Source organism: Podarcis vaucheri (assembly GCF_965113315.1).
Source record: "Podarcis vaucheri genome assembly, chromosome: 2".
Taxonomy (NCBI): domain Eukaryota; kingdom Metazoa; phylum Chordata; class Lepidosauria; order Squamata; family Lacertidae; genus Podarcis; species Podarcis vaucheri.
The window spans coordinates 86,444,750-86,460,939 of record NC_138760.1 but is presented as its reverse complement, the minus strand read 5'-3'; the positions used below and the strand labels follow the sequence as shown (position 1 = coordinate 86,460,939).

The 16,190-nt window shown below is 42.7% G+C and overlaps 1 protein-coding gene across 5 annotated transcripts; it reads left to right on the top strand.

Annotated features, from left to right (window-relative positions):
- Positions 1 to 3,484: 3,484 nt before the first annotated feature.
- On the top strand, positions 3,485 to 15,329 carry CHDH (choline dehydrogenase). 5 transcript variants are annotated; one of them, XM_082209838.1, is made up of 9 exons: positions 3,485 to 3,898; positions 4,984 to 5,112; positions 6,858 to 7,664; positions 9,067 to 9,218; positions 9,839 to 9,968; positions 10,189 to 10,323; positions 11,182 to 11,324; positions 12,425 to 12,527; positions 13,631 to 15,329. In XM_082209838.1, exons 3-9 carry the CDS (start codon positions 6,911 to 6,913, stop codon positions 14,047 to 14,049), a joined length of 1,836 nt encoding a protein of 611 aa, XP_082065964.1. In that variant the 5' UTR covers positions 3,485 to 3,898; positions 4,984 to 5,112; positions 6,858 to 6,910; the 3' UTR covers positions 14,050 to 15,329. The 5 variants fall into 5 exon arrangements, with proteins under 5 accessions (XP_082065964.1, XP_082065967.1, XP_082065965.1 ...); XM_082209841.1 differs by lacking the exon at positions 4,984 to 5,112; XM_082209839.1 differs by lacking the exons at positions 3,485 to 3,898; positions 4,984 to 5,112 and adding an exon at positions 3,972 to 4,671.
- The last annotated feature ends 861 nt before the right edge of the window (positions 15,330 to 16,190 follow it).

Sequence of the window (16,190 nt, the reverse complement as noted above, 5' to 3'; positions counted from 1 at the left end):
AATTGGGGGAATCTTGCTACCATGTATTTTTCCAAGGAAAGTGGCAATTTAAAAAATGCTCTGCACCATGCAGAAATAATGGGAGGTGCACATAGTTTGTACCCTGGGTATGCTTATCTAATAACATCATAGTAGCATAAGAAGGTGCCATATATGAGGTCAGAGTATTTGTCCATCTAGTCCAACATTGTCTACCCTGACTGGCAGCCACTCCTCAAGGTGAGTCAGAAGTATTTCCCATCATCTGCTAGTGCTCCTTGTAACTGGAAATGCCAAGGACTTAACTTGGCACTTTCTGCATGCAAAACAGGTACTCTATCACTGGTTCCTACCTGTAAATGACAGGCCATAATTTTGAACCTTGACCCTGAAGGAGTCATGTAAAAAGAACATTTTGCTCTTCTTTTGTTTGAAATAAAGTTCCATCTTATATTGAATTCCTCTAAGCAAGAATTCACAGACTTTAGTTTGCTGGGTCTGTCATCTTAGTTACATACTGGAAGTAAGATCTGTGAATCCCAATCAATATTGTTTTTTACATGCATTCACAAAAATAAAAGCAAACTGTGCTTTTATGTTGATCTAAAATTATTTGAATGTGTTGTTGCCAAGTCAAACCCTTTGGTATCAAAATAGTTTTTTTAAAAAATAAAATAAAATGCCTAGTAGCACCTTATAGACCAACTTCAAGAAGTGTGCATGCACACCAAAGCTTATACCAGAACAAACTTAGTTGGGCAATAAGGTGCTACTGGATAATTTAAAAAAAAAAAATTTTTTTTTCGACTGCGTCAGACCAACATGGCTCCCTACCCGAACCTTTGGTATCAGGTCGGTTAGAACAATACAAGCAAAATTCCAAGAATGTACTGAATAGTACACTCTTGTTTGGGATTATTGTCCTCTTGCACTGTGTGTGCAGCTTCAGGTGGGATGCACATAGAGTGGTGAAGGAGGAAGGGGACATCTGCCTATAACCAGCCAGATCAGTCAAATCAGCCCTGGAGATCAGTAGGGTGACAGATGTTGCAGCCAGATCGTGCTCGCATCCAATTCCAATATACATGTTTAGAGATGTGCCCATTCATAAACCAGCTTCTGGACAGGAGTTGCAAGTCCATGGTCAATAAAATGTCTAGGAGAGAGGGACAAGCCCCCCCACCTCGATTCCTCGTACACCAAAAATACTGTATATACTCTTTACATAACAACTATATTGCCTAGAGGAAGGCTGCTACTTTGCTCAGGTATTTGTTCCCAACCCTATGAAACAAAGCCTTGGAATTTTACAGTAGTTAATATAATTTAGCCATTCACCCATGCTTCACAGTACAAAATAATCCCATGATAAAGAGAGCCAGCAAAAAAATTGCATACAGCAGAATTATATCACTCAAAAAGAGTACAAATAAATGGTATTCTTTGAAAGAGATGATATAGTTACTGGTTAACAATATTATTATAATAGTTAATTAATACATTTCTGTTGACTTTTAGCTTAAGTTTGAAATAATGGGATTGAATTTCAGCCAATGTGGACAGTCTGTGCATTAAAAGTTGGATGTTTACCAGATTTACATTAAATAAGTTTAGCAGATTTGGGTGCTAGAAGTATAAACATCGCAATCACAGATAACCGCTGAGTACATTGACTTTTATCTCTTAATGTAGACTTTACTTTGGAAACTAAAAGTCAACTGAAATTTGAATATGTAAGAGCGATTTGATTACTCCCATCAAGTAATTCTGATTCCTTTCATGAGACTGTGTCAACACTGCAGATACTGAGTGCAATCTAGTGATCTAGCTATACAGTTAGGACCAAACGAGACAAGATGTTATTCCCATCTTTATCCCTTTCATGCCTGATTTATTTTAAACAAAAACAAACAAACAAGGGATCTGGAACATTGAAACACATGGTGGAATAGCCCTCTGGCTATTCTTCCTGTGCCTCTGCCAGACATTCCTCTCTACTGTAAGGTTACCAGATTTTTTTCAATGAACCCGGGGATGCCTTTTTTTTTTATAAGAGAGAAAAAAAGTTATTTTAAAAAATTAAGAAGTAAAATCTTCTCTTCTGTAGTAGGCTCGGCCACATGTCCTTGCCCTCCCGGTGCTCTCCTACCTCTTCTCTTCAGCGGCAGCGGCGCAGCAAGGTCGGGGCTTCTTTCTTTTTTCTCCCTCTTTCTCTCTCCTCCTTCTCCTCCTCTCCCCTTTCCTTTTGCATTGGCTCCAGGGTTTTCCTGGCCCTGGAGCGTCACTAGGCAGTTCACCGGGTGCTCTTGCTCCTGGCTCGATTTGGGTTCCGTAGGGTGTGTGTGTGTCAGTGGCTCTCCCAGTTGACGCGCCAGGCATCCCCGGTTCCCCTTCAGTAGTGGCAGCGGCAGCAGCAGTCTTAGCAGCCCAGAGCAAGCTTGGTAGCTTCAGGAGCTGCTCGCTGCCATGGTGCCCACCATGTTGCCTCACCAGAAGTCCCCATATAATGTGTCTTGTGCTGTTGAACCAATCATGCAACATTCATTCCCTACTAATAAATCTACAACACTTAAAGTATAAATCCGGGGACATTAAATGAAATCCGGGGACATTCCGGGGATGGATTTTGTCAGGGGCAGACACGGGGATGTCTGGTAACCATACTCTATTGGGCCCTAGTAATGGCTCCCCTACCACTAATCCTGGTAGCTGTAGATCATGGGTAGGCAAAATAAGGCCCGGGGACCGGATCCGGCCCAATTGCCTTCTAAATCCGCCCCTCGGACAGTCCAGGAATCAGCGTGTTTTTACATTAGTAGAATGTGTGCTTTTATTTAAAATGCATTTCTGGGTTATTTGTGGGGCATAGGAATGTGTTCATCCCCCCCCAAAAAAAATAATCCGGCCCCCCACAAGGTCTGAGGGACAGTGGACCAGCCCCCTGCTGAAAAAGTTTGCTGACCCCTGCTGTAGTTAAGGAGTTGTTAGGAGACCCCTGTTCCCCTCATAGAGTAGCAATTCCCAGAATGGTTTAACTATCATTCCCCGTAGCTCTGACAGGAATAGGAGGGTCTCCTAACAATTCCTAGCATGCTGAACGAATTACAACTCCCAAGAATTTCTGGAGGAAACCGTGATTGTTTAAAGCAGTATTGTTTAAAGTAGTTTGCAATGAAAGAACAACTCCCAAATTAAAATATTTCATTTACTGATGCTGTCACTAATACTATCAGCTGGAAAAGATCCAGATGGTTAAGTAGAATTTAGAGCCCACTGACGTCAGTGTGAAAAATTGGTACCATTGATTTCTATGGTATCTAAATGAAACTTAAATCTAACACTATATGTAAAATTTCCCAAAACATATCTGAAAGAGTTAAATTGCATGCAGTAACAAGAAATTGGAGCTCCATTTTACAAAGGGAAAAGAAGCACAAAGGAGTTGTTTCCTAACTAGTTGAGGAGACCCTAGATTAAATGCTTTGTAAAACGCCTATGAAGTGTATTTTTGTGTGTATCACCTTTCCCGTAACTTTTCATGTTTCAATATGCAAATGAAATTGATTTTTTGGCTAAGGCTGGTGGTGCAGCAGCAGCAATAAAACAGCTATCACGTTTGCTAAAGTTAAGCAGTCCAGTATGATTTCAAATTGGGATGAGGAAATGCTTGTCGAGATTCCTTCATTGTCGGGGGTTAGACTAGATGACCCTCAGGATCCCTTCCAACTCTACAATTCGATGGTTCAATCTAAGTCATCTAGTTCAGTGTTTCACCCAAACCGCTGGAGGCTTGAGTAGAACAGGAGATATGGGGTCTTCGCATTACCTCTTGGACAACAGCGGTCAGAGAAGGAAGTGGTGTAACGCGAGGGAAACAATTTATGGAAGCATAGTTTTCAGGAAAGCAACGCAGCACAAGGTATGATTGCCCACGTGTGTGTCGTTTAATCCTTTTCAAGTTACAGCTGAAGCGCGCTTCCTTTTCTGTGGAACTCCTAAAGTCAAATAACTCTTTCCCAGGAAGCGGCTATATTTATATCACCCCTGCCACGCTGAGATAGAAGAAAAGCGGGGGAAGGGAGACGGAAGCGTCGAAAGAAACCAGATGCGATCTGGAAAAACCTGCACAGCGTGCTGAGATGTTTTCTGCTGCGGGCTAACTGCAACTCAGGGACACAAGGGCGCCATTCATTCGGCGCGCTTTTGTCCCTCCCCCTCGCCGAGAGAGAGAGAGAGAGAGACGAGCGGGGAGGCCGGGCTCCTCTTCTTCCCACACAGAGCGAGTCCAAGGGGCACTTGGACCGATTTCCCGAGTGCGCGACCGAGAGAGGAATTTTTCATTTGGGCTTGACAAGTCCCAGTTGCAATCAGGCAGCCTGCGAATGGCATGCAATAGAAAGGGGCGTGTTCCTGAAGGGGGGGCTGTGTGTGTGTGTGTGTATACTGTATATATATTTGTATATATTTTGTACAAGGGTCCAGCCGGCCAGCCCCCTTGAGGAACACGCCCCTTTCCAATGCCTTCCTGCCTGCCTGCTCTTTGGACTTGCCAAGTGCCCGTCAGCCCCCGTCAAAAAAGTTGCGCGGCTGCGCAACGGAGAAGGAAAGGGTGCGCGGGGTGGCGGATGAGTGAGGGAAGCTGCAGAGACGGCGGAGGCGCCGGTGCTTTCGGGGACGAGAGAACGAACTTCGGTTTGATTGTGTGAGTGGGTAAAGTGGCTGGAGGAGGAAACAGCAACCACGAGCCTGGCCCAAGTCGGCGAGACTGCGGTTGGGAGAGAGAAGGGCCGTTACGAAGGCGGCGGGAAAAAAGGGGGTGCAGGCCGAGCGAGCGGGGTGGCTTTGGGTGGCGGGAGTCGCCTCAGAAACGCGCTCTTTGCTCGCCCCTCGCCGCGCCCCGCTTCCAGGCGCTCCTGCCTGCTGCTCTTTACGTGACCAGCCACCCCCTATACAGTATATATATATAAAGTAAGCCTCTGGCTGGGAAATACTATCTCATTCCAGCCCCGTATGATCCCAGTCAACAGCAGACTTGCTGGCTCCCTCAGCAGGTTCCTCGCAAGGTCCCGAACAAATCAAGGAAGCACGACGCAGGCCTTCACAAGTGTGGGCCAGATCCTTGAGAACTTTCCAGTAAGGCAGCAGGTGTTAAAGGGAGGTGGATGACAGCGGGGGGGGGGGGTTTCTTCATTTGGGTGCCTCGACTCTGCTGTAGGTATTTCTCTCCCCTAACCCCCCCCCCGCCACCTTTTTGCCCTGCGCAGAAGAAAGCAAGTTTGCTTGCTCAGGTCCTTTGTTGGCATCTGAAAAGAAAGAGCCCTGCAGGACCCGACCTTTAATAATATCATAATTTATTACTGATACCACACCCATCTGACTGGGTTTCCCAAGCCACTCTGGGTGGCTCCCAACAGAATACAGTGGTAAAGGTAAAGGTAAAGGTACCCCTGCCCGAACGGGCCAGTCTTGACAGACTCTGGGGTTTGTGCGCCCATCTCACATCTATTGGCCGGGGGCCAGCGCTGTCCGGAGACACTTCCGGGTCACGTGGCTAGCGTGACAACGCTGCTCTGGCGAGCCAGAGCCGCACACGGAACGCCGTTTACCTTCCCGCTGGTAAGCGGTACCTATTTATCTACTTGCCCCCGGGGGTGCTTTCGAACTGCTAGGTGGGCAGGCGCTGGGACCGAGCAGCGGGAGCGCACCCCGCCGCGGGGATTCGAACCGCCGACCTTTCGATCGGCAAGCCCTAGGCGCTGAGGCTTTAGCCCGCAGCGCCACCCGCGTCCCAATACAGTGGTACCTCGGGTTAAGTACTTAATTCGTTCCAGAGGTCCGTTCTTAACTTGAAAATGTTCTTAACCTGAAGCACCACTTTAGCTAATGGGGCCTCCTGCTGCTGCCACGGCGCCAGAGTATGATTTCTGTTCTCATCCTGAAGCAAAGTTCTTAACCTGAAGCACTTTCTGGGTTATCGGAGTCTGTAACCTGAAGCGTATGTAACCCGAGGTACCACTGTAGTAAGAACATGATAAAACATTAATCATTAAAAACTTCCCTAAACAGGGTTGCCTTCAGATGTCTTCTAAAAGTCAGGTATCTGTTTATCTCTTTGACATCTGATGGGAGGGCGTTCCACAGGGCAGGCACCACTACCGAGAAGGCCCTCTGCCTGGTTCCCTGTAACTTTGCTTCTCGCAATGAGGGAACCACCAGAAGGCCCTCGGCGCTGGACCTCAGCGTCCGGGCAGAACGATGGGGGTGGAGACACTCCTTCAGGTATACTGGGCCGAGGCCGTTTAGGGCTTTAAAGGTCAACACCAACACTTTGAATTGTGCTCGGAAACGTACTGGGAGCCAATGTAGGTCTTTCAAGACAGGTGTTATGTGGTCTCGGCGGCTGCCCCCAGTCACCAGTGTAGCTGCCGCATTCTGAATTAGTTGTAGTTTCTGGGTCACCTTCAAAGGTAGCCCCACGTAGAGCACATTGTAGTAGTCCAAGCAGGAGATAACTAGAGCATGCACCACTCTGGCGAGACAGTCCGCGGGCAGGTAGGGTCTCAGCCTGTGTACCAGTTGGAGCTGGTACCAGGTGGAGCTGATGAAGTGGGTGATATGCCAAAGATATTCCAAAGCGCTTGTGCCACAATAATTTGCTAGTCTTTAAGACACTCTGTTGTTTTTGCTGCAACAGACTAATATAGTTACATGTCTGGAAAGTTATCAACAGGATAGCCCTGCAACTGACCATGTTTTTGTTTCTACTACAACAGTATTAGGGCTTAAATCTATGATTCAGACCACATATTTACAAACCTGTTTGTTAAGATTTATCTATTTGAGTCATACATTTCAATTATTGAGATTTTTTTTTCTAGGTTAAAGTATTTGAACCTATATTGTGTACACCAGAAGATCCACGGAGGAAAACATGTCTTATTTACTCAAAGAATTTCTAAAATGTGGTTTTGCTTGCCAAATGCATAGAGTAGGAACATTATTAATTGGAAAACATATGCTGAAAAATTCCAAAGCCTTCAGTGGACAACAACTGAACACTTCACGAGCTTTATCTCAAGTTAGTGCCAAGAATGTGGACTCTTTCAGTTATGTAATTGTTGGAGCTGGATCTGCAGGATGTGTATTAGCCAACCGATTGACAGAAGATCCTCACAACACTGTTAAACTCCTGGAAGCCGGGCCAAAAGATACCATTTTGGATAGCAAGCAATTGCTGTGGAAGATCCATATGCCCGCTGCTCTAACCTACAACCTATGTGATGAGAAATATAACTGGTATTACCACACAACACCACAGAAGCACATGGATAATCGAATTATGTATTGGCCCAGAGGAAGAGTGTGGGGGGGATCATCATCCCTCAATGCTATGGTGTATATTCGGGGCCACGCAGAGGATTACAACAGGTGGAGCAAGGAAGGGGCTGTTGGATGGGATTATGAGTTTTGTTTGCAGTATTTTAAGAAAGCACAGACACATGAGCTGGGTGCTGATTTGTATCGAGGTGGGAATGGCCCACTTAATGTGTCCAGGGGGAAAACAAAAAACCCTCTTCACCGTGCATTTTTGGATGCAGCGCAACAAGCTGGGTATCCCTTCACAGAGGATATGAATGGCTTTCAACAAGAAGGCTTTGGTTGGATGGATATGACAATACACAAAGGTTAGCCTTCAAATAATGTTTGTAAACTTGTCTATTTACCAAATAATAATAATCATTCTACATGGATAATCACAATTGTTTTTGAAACTGCCGTGAAGCCCTGAGATTCCTTGGAAGTTTGCCAAGGATTTCTCAGTAAAATCACTAATGATGGACAAGTTTATCCAAAAGACAGTTTGATTATTGCTGCTGATCTTTTTATGCTATGTATATTTGCAAAGTGTGTTTATTTTATGCATTCTGTTATTTCTTCACACAGTGCATATTTAAACCATGGAACCTGCTCCCACAGGAGGCAGTGATGGCCACCAACACTTTCAGAGAGGATTAGACCAATTCATGGAGGAGAGGGCTGTTGATGGCTACTAGACATGAAGCCAAGGCTCTGCCTCCACAGTTTGAGGCAGCGGTGCTTCTGGAATACCAGTTTCTGGAAGCTAGAGGGTGGGGAAGAGTGCTCTTGCCCTTGAATCCAACTTGCGAGCCAAATACATGACCACTGTGAGAACAGGATGTTGGACCAGATGGGCCATTTGTCTGATCCAGCAGGGTCTTATAGTCTTTTTTTTATTATTCAACATAATATTTATAAGAAGTTGTTGTGGGGTTAGTTAGGGAAGCCAGAAATGAGTGTGAAACAGCAACAAGAACCACACAAAAGTATCTAATTTGCCTCTCTTCTGGTAAACATGGCTTGTTGACTTGGATTAAATGATCTATAATGGAATTACTATGGAAACCAATCTGCAGAAAGCATTCACTTCAGTAGAACTGATTTGTCAGTTTACTGAAATTAGTTTTTTCTGGCTGAATGAGAATGCCAACTGATGGCCATCTTTTGCACCCACTAAATTTCTAGAATAATCTTTGACAGCACTTTTAACCACTTGATTTGCATTTAATTCTTAAATGTAGACAGTCTCTCTCTCTCTCTCTCTCTCTCTCTCTCTCTCTCTCTCTCTCTCTCTCTCTCTGCAAGGTATTATGCACCCGGTCCACACAACTACTATTCGAACCCTTCCTTTGCCCCCAGCAAAGGTGATCAGCACTGTCAGTTTTTGGAGTCGGGTGGGATTAAGAGTACAGCAATAGGCATAGAGTGTTATGTTTGTGATTCTATAGATTGAGGCAGAACTTCAGTTGGGGGCAGAAATGATAAATTCACACAGCGTCCTGCCCAGCAGGGTGTCCCCCCCCCTTCCATATTATGTATGGGAGATGTGTGTGTAAACTTATTCCAGTGGGCAAGTTAATAGATTGCATGTTGCTGGATTGGAGCAGTTATTTTAAAGGAGATGAACAAATGCAGAATTTCAAAACAGCAAGAAAATCATTTCTGTAGCTCTGAAAGGGCATGGATTATTTTGGTTACTTCTGTAATATGTAAACCTATATTTTGTAGGTCAAAGATGGAGCACAGCTAGTGCGTACCTTCGCCCTGCATTGCCACGCCCAAACTTGTCTGCAGAAGACAGTACACTTGTTACAAAAATTTTGTTTGAAGGGACCAAAGCCATTGGCATTGAGTATGTTAAAAATGGAGAAAAGAAAAAGGTAAGAATTAAATTTCCTATCCAGAAAGAAATTTCTGGAAAGGTAATAGATTTTTAGTTGCAATAAAAATAAAATGTTACTGCAGCAGAATTATAGCAAGGCTGCTGTGCTGCTTGAAGTAGTTACACTGGGACAAATGAAACTTTGATATACTACATGTGAACACGTACCACTGATGAAGTCCATGAGAGCGAAACAAGGCATTATTCCGGAAATCCTTGTCAACTCTGTAGAACTGTAGTAGGCTCCAATATGGACTTTATGAACATATGTGGAACAGAAACTACCAGATATTTGGTCTTTATGAATGAACTGATCTATTGGGACTTCCGTATATATTATTACACTTTATGTGTTGTTTATATGCAAGATAAACATTTGATATTGTGATAAGAATATATAGAAGAGTATTGTTTATGTGAATGCACAGCCGGTTACATCTTGTGTGTTTGTCAAACAGTCAGATCCGGCTGACTGTCTAGACTCATCTGTCTGGCCTAACACAAATTGTATGGAAATTGACATTTATCACCCAGCTGCTCTCTGAAAGGTTGTTTTGAAATACTGATTTTATTGTATCAAAAATATATTCATTAACAATTAGCTTTCTTTTATTTCAGGTTTTTGCTAGTAAAGAAGTTATTTTAAGTGGAGGTGCCATAAATTCCCCACAGTTACTTATGCTGTCTGGAGTTGGAAATGCAGATGACCTAAAAAAATTAGGAATTCCTGTTGTCTGCAACCTTTCAGGTGTGTGTCCAATACTGTGTTTGGGTTGAATATAGTTCTGCTTACACTGATCAACTGCTTGCCTTGGAATCTAAGATAAGTTAACTAAAGGAAGTTAGTCAGCTACAGGGAGTGATGGAAAACTTTACCCCCATGTTGTTCCTTAAGTTACCTTATCTTAGAATCCAAGCTGTACTTATTTCTATAATGTTGGCAGTTTTGTTGTTGTTGTTTTTACTAGGAGTTGGCCAGAATCTTCAAGATCATTTAGAAGTGTATGTACAACAGAAATGCACTCAACCTGTAACATTGTATAAAGCACAAAAGCCTCTTCAGATGGTCAAGATTGGGCTTGAATGGTTCTGGAAATGTACAGGTAGGACTTAAAATAGTGTCATGTGATGCTGTTAGATAGGGATAGCAAATTGGCTTTTGAAATAAAAAGGGGCTATCCAAGTGAATGTACATACCTGTGAGCACTCTGATTAGAGAAACCTTTGACCAGTAAACACATTTTATCTATACCAGGCCCCCCCCCACTAACCTTTTCATTCACCAACCCCACCTATACCCTTTACCAAGTTTCCCTCACCAGACACCCCCCACACACACCTTGACAACTCCCCACCCCTGGACCTTGCCAGTCCCTTACAGCATGCCCAACCCCCACATCTAGCCCTTGCCAACACCCTCCTCCTCACCCCAATAACCCACGAGACCTTTCCCATTCCTTCTCATGCTGATGCAGCCAAGCAGGACAAAGGGGTGACCTGGTAGGTGGAGACCTGCAGGAAGGAGGTCAGAAGTGGCAGCCAGCTGGCATTGCGATCTGCCGCCACCACCTTATCCCTGCTGATTCTTTATCCTAAGCAGTGATGGAGACAGTGGATTACTAGGCTGGCTGGCTGCCTCTTCTAACCACCTTCCTCCTGCCTGCTCTTAGTTTGTCAGTTACTGGTAATCTTACTGACTTTAGTGGGGCTTTCTTCTGAGAACATGGCTGTCCAGGATCCATGTATTAGCATCAAGATAACTCGTGGTTTCTTCCACGTGTTCCCCTCCAACTGCGTCTTCTACCTCCACACGGAGGAGTCATATCCCTCAGAAGCCTTCAGAAAGGATTGCCAGGAATATGCTTTCTCTCAGCCAGAACTGGTTTTTTTTTATAAAAAACAAAATTCTCTTCCCCATTGCACAATTTCTGAATCTCCCCTATGGTATTTCCATTCTTCAGGTGACGGAGCCACTGCTCATCTAGAGTCTGGGGGATTTATCAGAAGTCGACCTGGAGTTTCTCATCCAGATATTCAGTTCCACTTCCTCCCTTCTCAGGTGATTGATCATGGACGTGTTGCTTCTCAACTGGAAGCTTACCAAGTGAGTGGTACAAGAACACTAATTATGAAGAAACAAAAGTACTACCTGAAAAATTGTGCTGCCATAATTCCATTTTACCTGTAGCATATACAGTGGTACCTCTGGTTAAGAACTTAATTCGTTCTGGAGGTCCGTTCTTAACCTGAAACTGTTCTTAACCTGAGGTACCACTTTAGCTAATGGGGCCTGCCACACCGCCATTGCACGATTTCTGTTCTTATCCTGAAGCAAAGTTCTTAACCCAAGGTACTACTTCCGGGTTAGCGAAGTCTGTAACCTGAAGCGTTTGTAACCCAAGGTACCACTGTAAATAGAAAAATCAGATTATGTCCTTCAGCATCCTTGGTAATCACTCTGTCATAGTAAAACAGCAGAGAAAGATCTAAATCAGACCATTTCTCTTTCATGGTACCCCTCAACATGGCACCCACAGATGCCATTGTATCCATCAGATATTTTTGTTGGTGCCCAGTGTCACTTCTGGGTTTTTAATTTTTTTAAAAATCATTTTTGCAGACTTTCTTTTATTTTCGTCTGTGGCTGGGTTGACTACAAAGAGACCCACAGGCCTGCACATGCTCTATTCTCTTTACTTCCCCTTCCCATTAATGCTTCTGGGCTGCATGTGGAATCAGGACATCTTGTTCTATTTTAGAACAGACTGGGGAAAAGGTGAAATATAAATAAATAATATCATTATATTAATAGTAATAATTTTTCATAAGAAAGGAAAGAAAGAGGGTGGAGGCCTCACAGCCTCACCTCAAAATTCTTCAGAAAAGGCGAAAAGGGACCTTGCTGCCGCCTGCTGAGTTAGGGGAAGGTGGAATGATTGAGGGAGGAGATGTCCCTGGATATTGTTTTTGAGGGTGCACATGTATTGCCTCCTGTTTTTGTATGGTGGTTTGTTTGGCAGTGGGGTGATTTGAGGAGGATGTTTTGTCTGCGTTGTGGGTTAGGGATTAACTGTTCCGGAGCTGAGGTTCTTGTATTCAGATGTACTATGGACAACTTATAGAGAAGTCAGTTTTTAAAACTGTATTAATTTAGAAAGAACATCCTGATAGCTTATTTCATATCTTCTTTGGGGGCTGTTGCAGGTTCATGTTGGACCTATGCGAAGTACAAGTATAGGATGGCTAAAGCTGAAAAGTACAGACCCAAGAGAGCATCCTGTCCTTGAGCCCAACTATTTGTCAACAGGTAAGTTGTGTAGGTTATCTGTATTCTATACCTTGTCTCTTTTGGTTTGTGGTTCAAAACCATGAGAGCACTGCTTTGCATTTCATTTTAGTATCATTTTCCATTCATCCCAAACTATGTAGGACATGGCAAAGTGGTCATGTATCATCTACTGAGAGCTCAGTTCTGTCAGATAACTATGTTTCCCCACATGTGTAACTGTTGTTGTTGTAGTCATCACCACCAACATTATTAATTAATTGCCTTCAACATATGCCTCATGGCGATGTACAAAGCATTAAAAACACTAAAAATGACAGCAAATTTAAAAATAATACAGAGTACACATTCATGGCATAGACCTTTTTATCCAGCTGGAAAAATTTGTAGGAACAAAAATACCTTCAATTGTTTCTAGAAATTGTTCCTGAAAATTTGCTGTTTCCAGGTTGGTAGAACCCAATGGAATCAGGTTGCCTGAAGTAAGCCAATACAAAATAAAAACAGTACAGGCCACAATTAAAATGTCTAGAAAGGCATGTTGAGGACCTCCTGTTTACTTCTACTGGATATTCCTAAACTTCTGGTTGTAGTACTGCGGTCTAAAATTTTGTGTGCTGTGCTGTGCATGCAAAGTTCTTGCAGTTGCATGATGCACCATTGAAGGAGCAGATACATAAACATGCATACCATGCCGCTTCCATGCCTATATGAATTTGCTCTATCATTAAAGTTTTCAGTTAGAAAATAGAGGGTTGTCTGAATTCAACACGAATGTTGATCACATAGTAAATCTCGATTGGAGTGAACTGAGTGAAATGCTAAATAGAAGTGGCTCACTGGAGGGGACAGAGCTGCTCGCACGTGGGTTGTTGTTTTGTACTGGAAGACGAGCAAGATGGCCTAAAGGTTGGCACGATGGAAATGGACCTTGGAGCCAGCTTTGTGGGAGAAGCAAAAAAGGTATTAAATAAGGCAGTACCCATTCCCTGCCTGTCCTGTTCTTGACTTGTCACATTTTACTTGCATTTCTAAGATATTGCCTGTATGCAATAGGCAGTACAGTAATAATGCTCAGTGTTGAGCATGCTTAGAATCTTTGTCTTTGTCTTTCTTATTTACAGAAATAGATGTCTGGGAATTTCGCCAGTGTGTGAAGCTAGCAAGAGAGATATTTGCTCAGGAAGCCTTTGAAAAATTCCGTGGACCTGAAATTCAGCCAGGAAGCCATGTTCAGTCTGATGGAGAAATAGATGCCTTCATAAGACAAAAGGCTGATAGTGCCTACCATCCTTCATGCACTTGTAAAATGGGACAGAGTTCTGATCCCACTGCTGTGGTTGATCCCCAGACCAAAGTTATAGGGACAGAAAACCTGAGAGTTGTTGATGCCTCAATAATGCCTAGTATCGTAAGTGGAAATTTAAATGCCCCAACCATCATGGTAGCAGAGAAAGCTGCTGATATAATCAAAGGACTACCATCGCTTCAAGAGAAAAATGTTCCTGTATATAAACCCAAAACTTTGGAAACTCAGCGATGAACTAGCTGTGATGTTCTCTGCAGAATGTATTCTAATAATATTGAAAATCAATTTTCTATTTCAGTCAAACAAAGAGATTTGGTGTGTAATGAAAATTGTTCAGAAAATAGCTGCACCCTCAAGTAAGAACAGGTAAAAATATCTAAGAAATTGCTTGATAGCAGCATGGCTGATATGCATAGATATTTATTACTTCATGTAGTAGGATCTTATGATGGAATTGACTTAAGATCTTGATTAGTTAGGATGTAGTTTGTGGGCTTACAGAAAAATTTCCCTACACTATAACATGGATATTATATGAGATTTTTCTCAGGGCTATACTAAATATAGAAGACTGAGCATACACATTAAAGAGGACTGGTTGATCTAATACTTAAGAATACACTTCAGAAAAATGAATCCACAACAAAGTTCCACAGAAAGCTTTGTTTTGCGATTTATCTTAACTGGAACAATTAGCACCAACTAAATTTGTTGAGTTGTGACTAAAGTTAGGAACCCCCCCAAAAATAAAATAAAATTGTAGGACCATTTGTCCCCTATAAAAGCAATTAATGAGTTCAACAAGTGCACAGAATAATAGTATGAATAAACAAAAAAGGAGACTATCTCCAGCTGTCAATGACTTCTGTTACTCTTAATAAATTACAGGTACAGCAAGTTATATAATGGTTGCCTATGAAGCATTCGATGCCAACTTGGATGTTGAGGACATTGTTGTTGTACAGCTGTACAGCCTAGGTTTAGCTGAACCTTGTGCTTATAGTAGCAGGCCCACATGTTAAGGTTTCTGTGTGCAATTTAGTGAATAATTTAGTCGTTCAGTCATTTGTATAGGAACTAAAATATTCACTGTGCCCAGGAGTACTGTTTCCCTGGGGAGGGAGTTCCAGGGCCATAGAAAGCACCTGATCTTCCTCTCTGAGGAGAAGGAGGCTGCTCTGACCTTTAAAGAGGAAGAGCTTTTTTGTCACCGTGACAGCTTCCACAGCTGTCGCCCAACTTATGGGATGGCTCTGGTATTAGTAGGGCTGAAAAGAGGGGCATCAGGGGAAGACTGGATTCATAATCAAAAGGAGGCAGACCCTTCTAGTTTCCCAACACATCCCTAAACTAATGTTGCCTCTCTTTTCAGCCTTACCAAGCTGGGAGACCTTTTAGGCAACAAGTGACTAACACAGTGGTACCTTGGTTTACAACCGTTTTGGATTACAACCATGTCAAACCCTAAAGTGTGTGTTTCTCTTTTTGGATTACAACCCATTTTCTTTTGGATTACAACCTTTTTTCTTTTCTTTTTTGGGAGGCCCCATTAGCCAAAGCGCGCCTTGGGTTACAACCTGTTTTGATTTATAACTGGACCTCCAGAATGGATTATGGTTGTAAACCAAGGTATCACTGTACATTTAATAAACTTTAAGTAGTAGTAGTAGTAGTAGTAGTAGTAATAATAATAATAATAATAATAATAATAATAATAAAAACACCCAGGGAATAAACGAGCTAGTATAGTTTCTTCTATTTATTATGTCCCACTTTAATTGAAGGGAAATTATTTAAAAAGTAGAAAAGGACAGAAATGCAGGACCCCTTTTTGGTACTTCTGCCTTGCTAGTGAGAATGCAAGTTCCTTCCCTCCTCACCTTAAAATTGCAACCTAATCTGCTTTGATACAAGTTATACATGGCAGATAATTCAGTGACAGGCAATTGAAAGCAGAAAAGGGCACCTGGAGAAAATGATGTTCCTTATTACCTTAACCTAAACTGTATACCTAGTTGTACTCATTAGGCTGGAGGGATGGTGTTGCTATCATTTCTTCATGCAGTAAAATCCCTACAAGTTTTCACAGGGCACACTCTAGCCAAGGCCAAAGGGGACAGAAGACTCTGGGTTTCCAGTAGAATGAGGATATTGGGCTACTGCAGTCACAGGATTTGACATGATAATGAAATAGAGCTGGGGTTGTAAATTTTTGGCATAAATCCAAATTGCACCATTTCAGATTTCATCAGAACCACTGAATAAAGAACCTCATAGAAATAATAATAATAATATTTTATCGCTTGCTTGAATGAATTTATAGATCAATCTTAAATGTACCTTTTCTGTTATTGACTATAACAAAGGTTACCATG

Coding starts and splice junctions, on each gene's coding strand:
- CHDH (XM_082209841.1), top strand. CDS start 6,911: ATGTCTTATTTACTCAAAGAATTTCTAAAATGTGGTTTTGCTTGCCAA. Junction 7,665..9,066: donor GGATATGACAATACACAAAG/GTTAGCCTTCAA, acceptor TATATTTTGTAG/GTCAAAGATGGAGCACAGCT. Junction 10,324..11,181: donor ATGGTTCTGGAAATGTACAG/GTAGGACTTAAA, acceptor TCCATTCTTCAG/GTGACGGAGCCACTGCTCAT.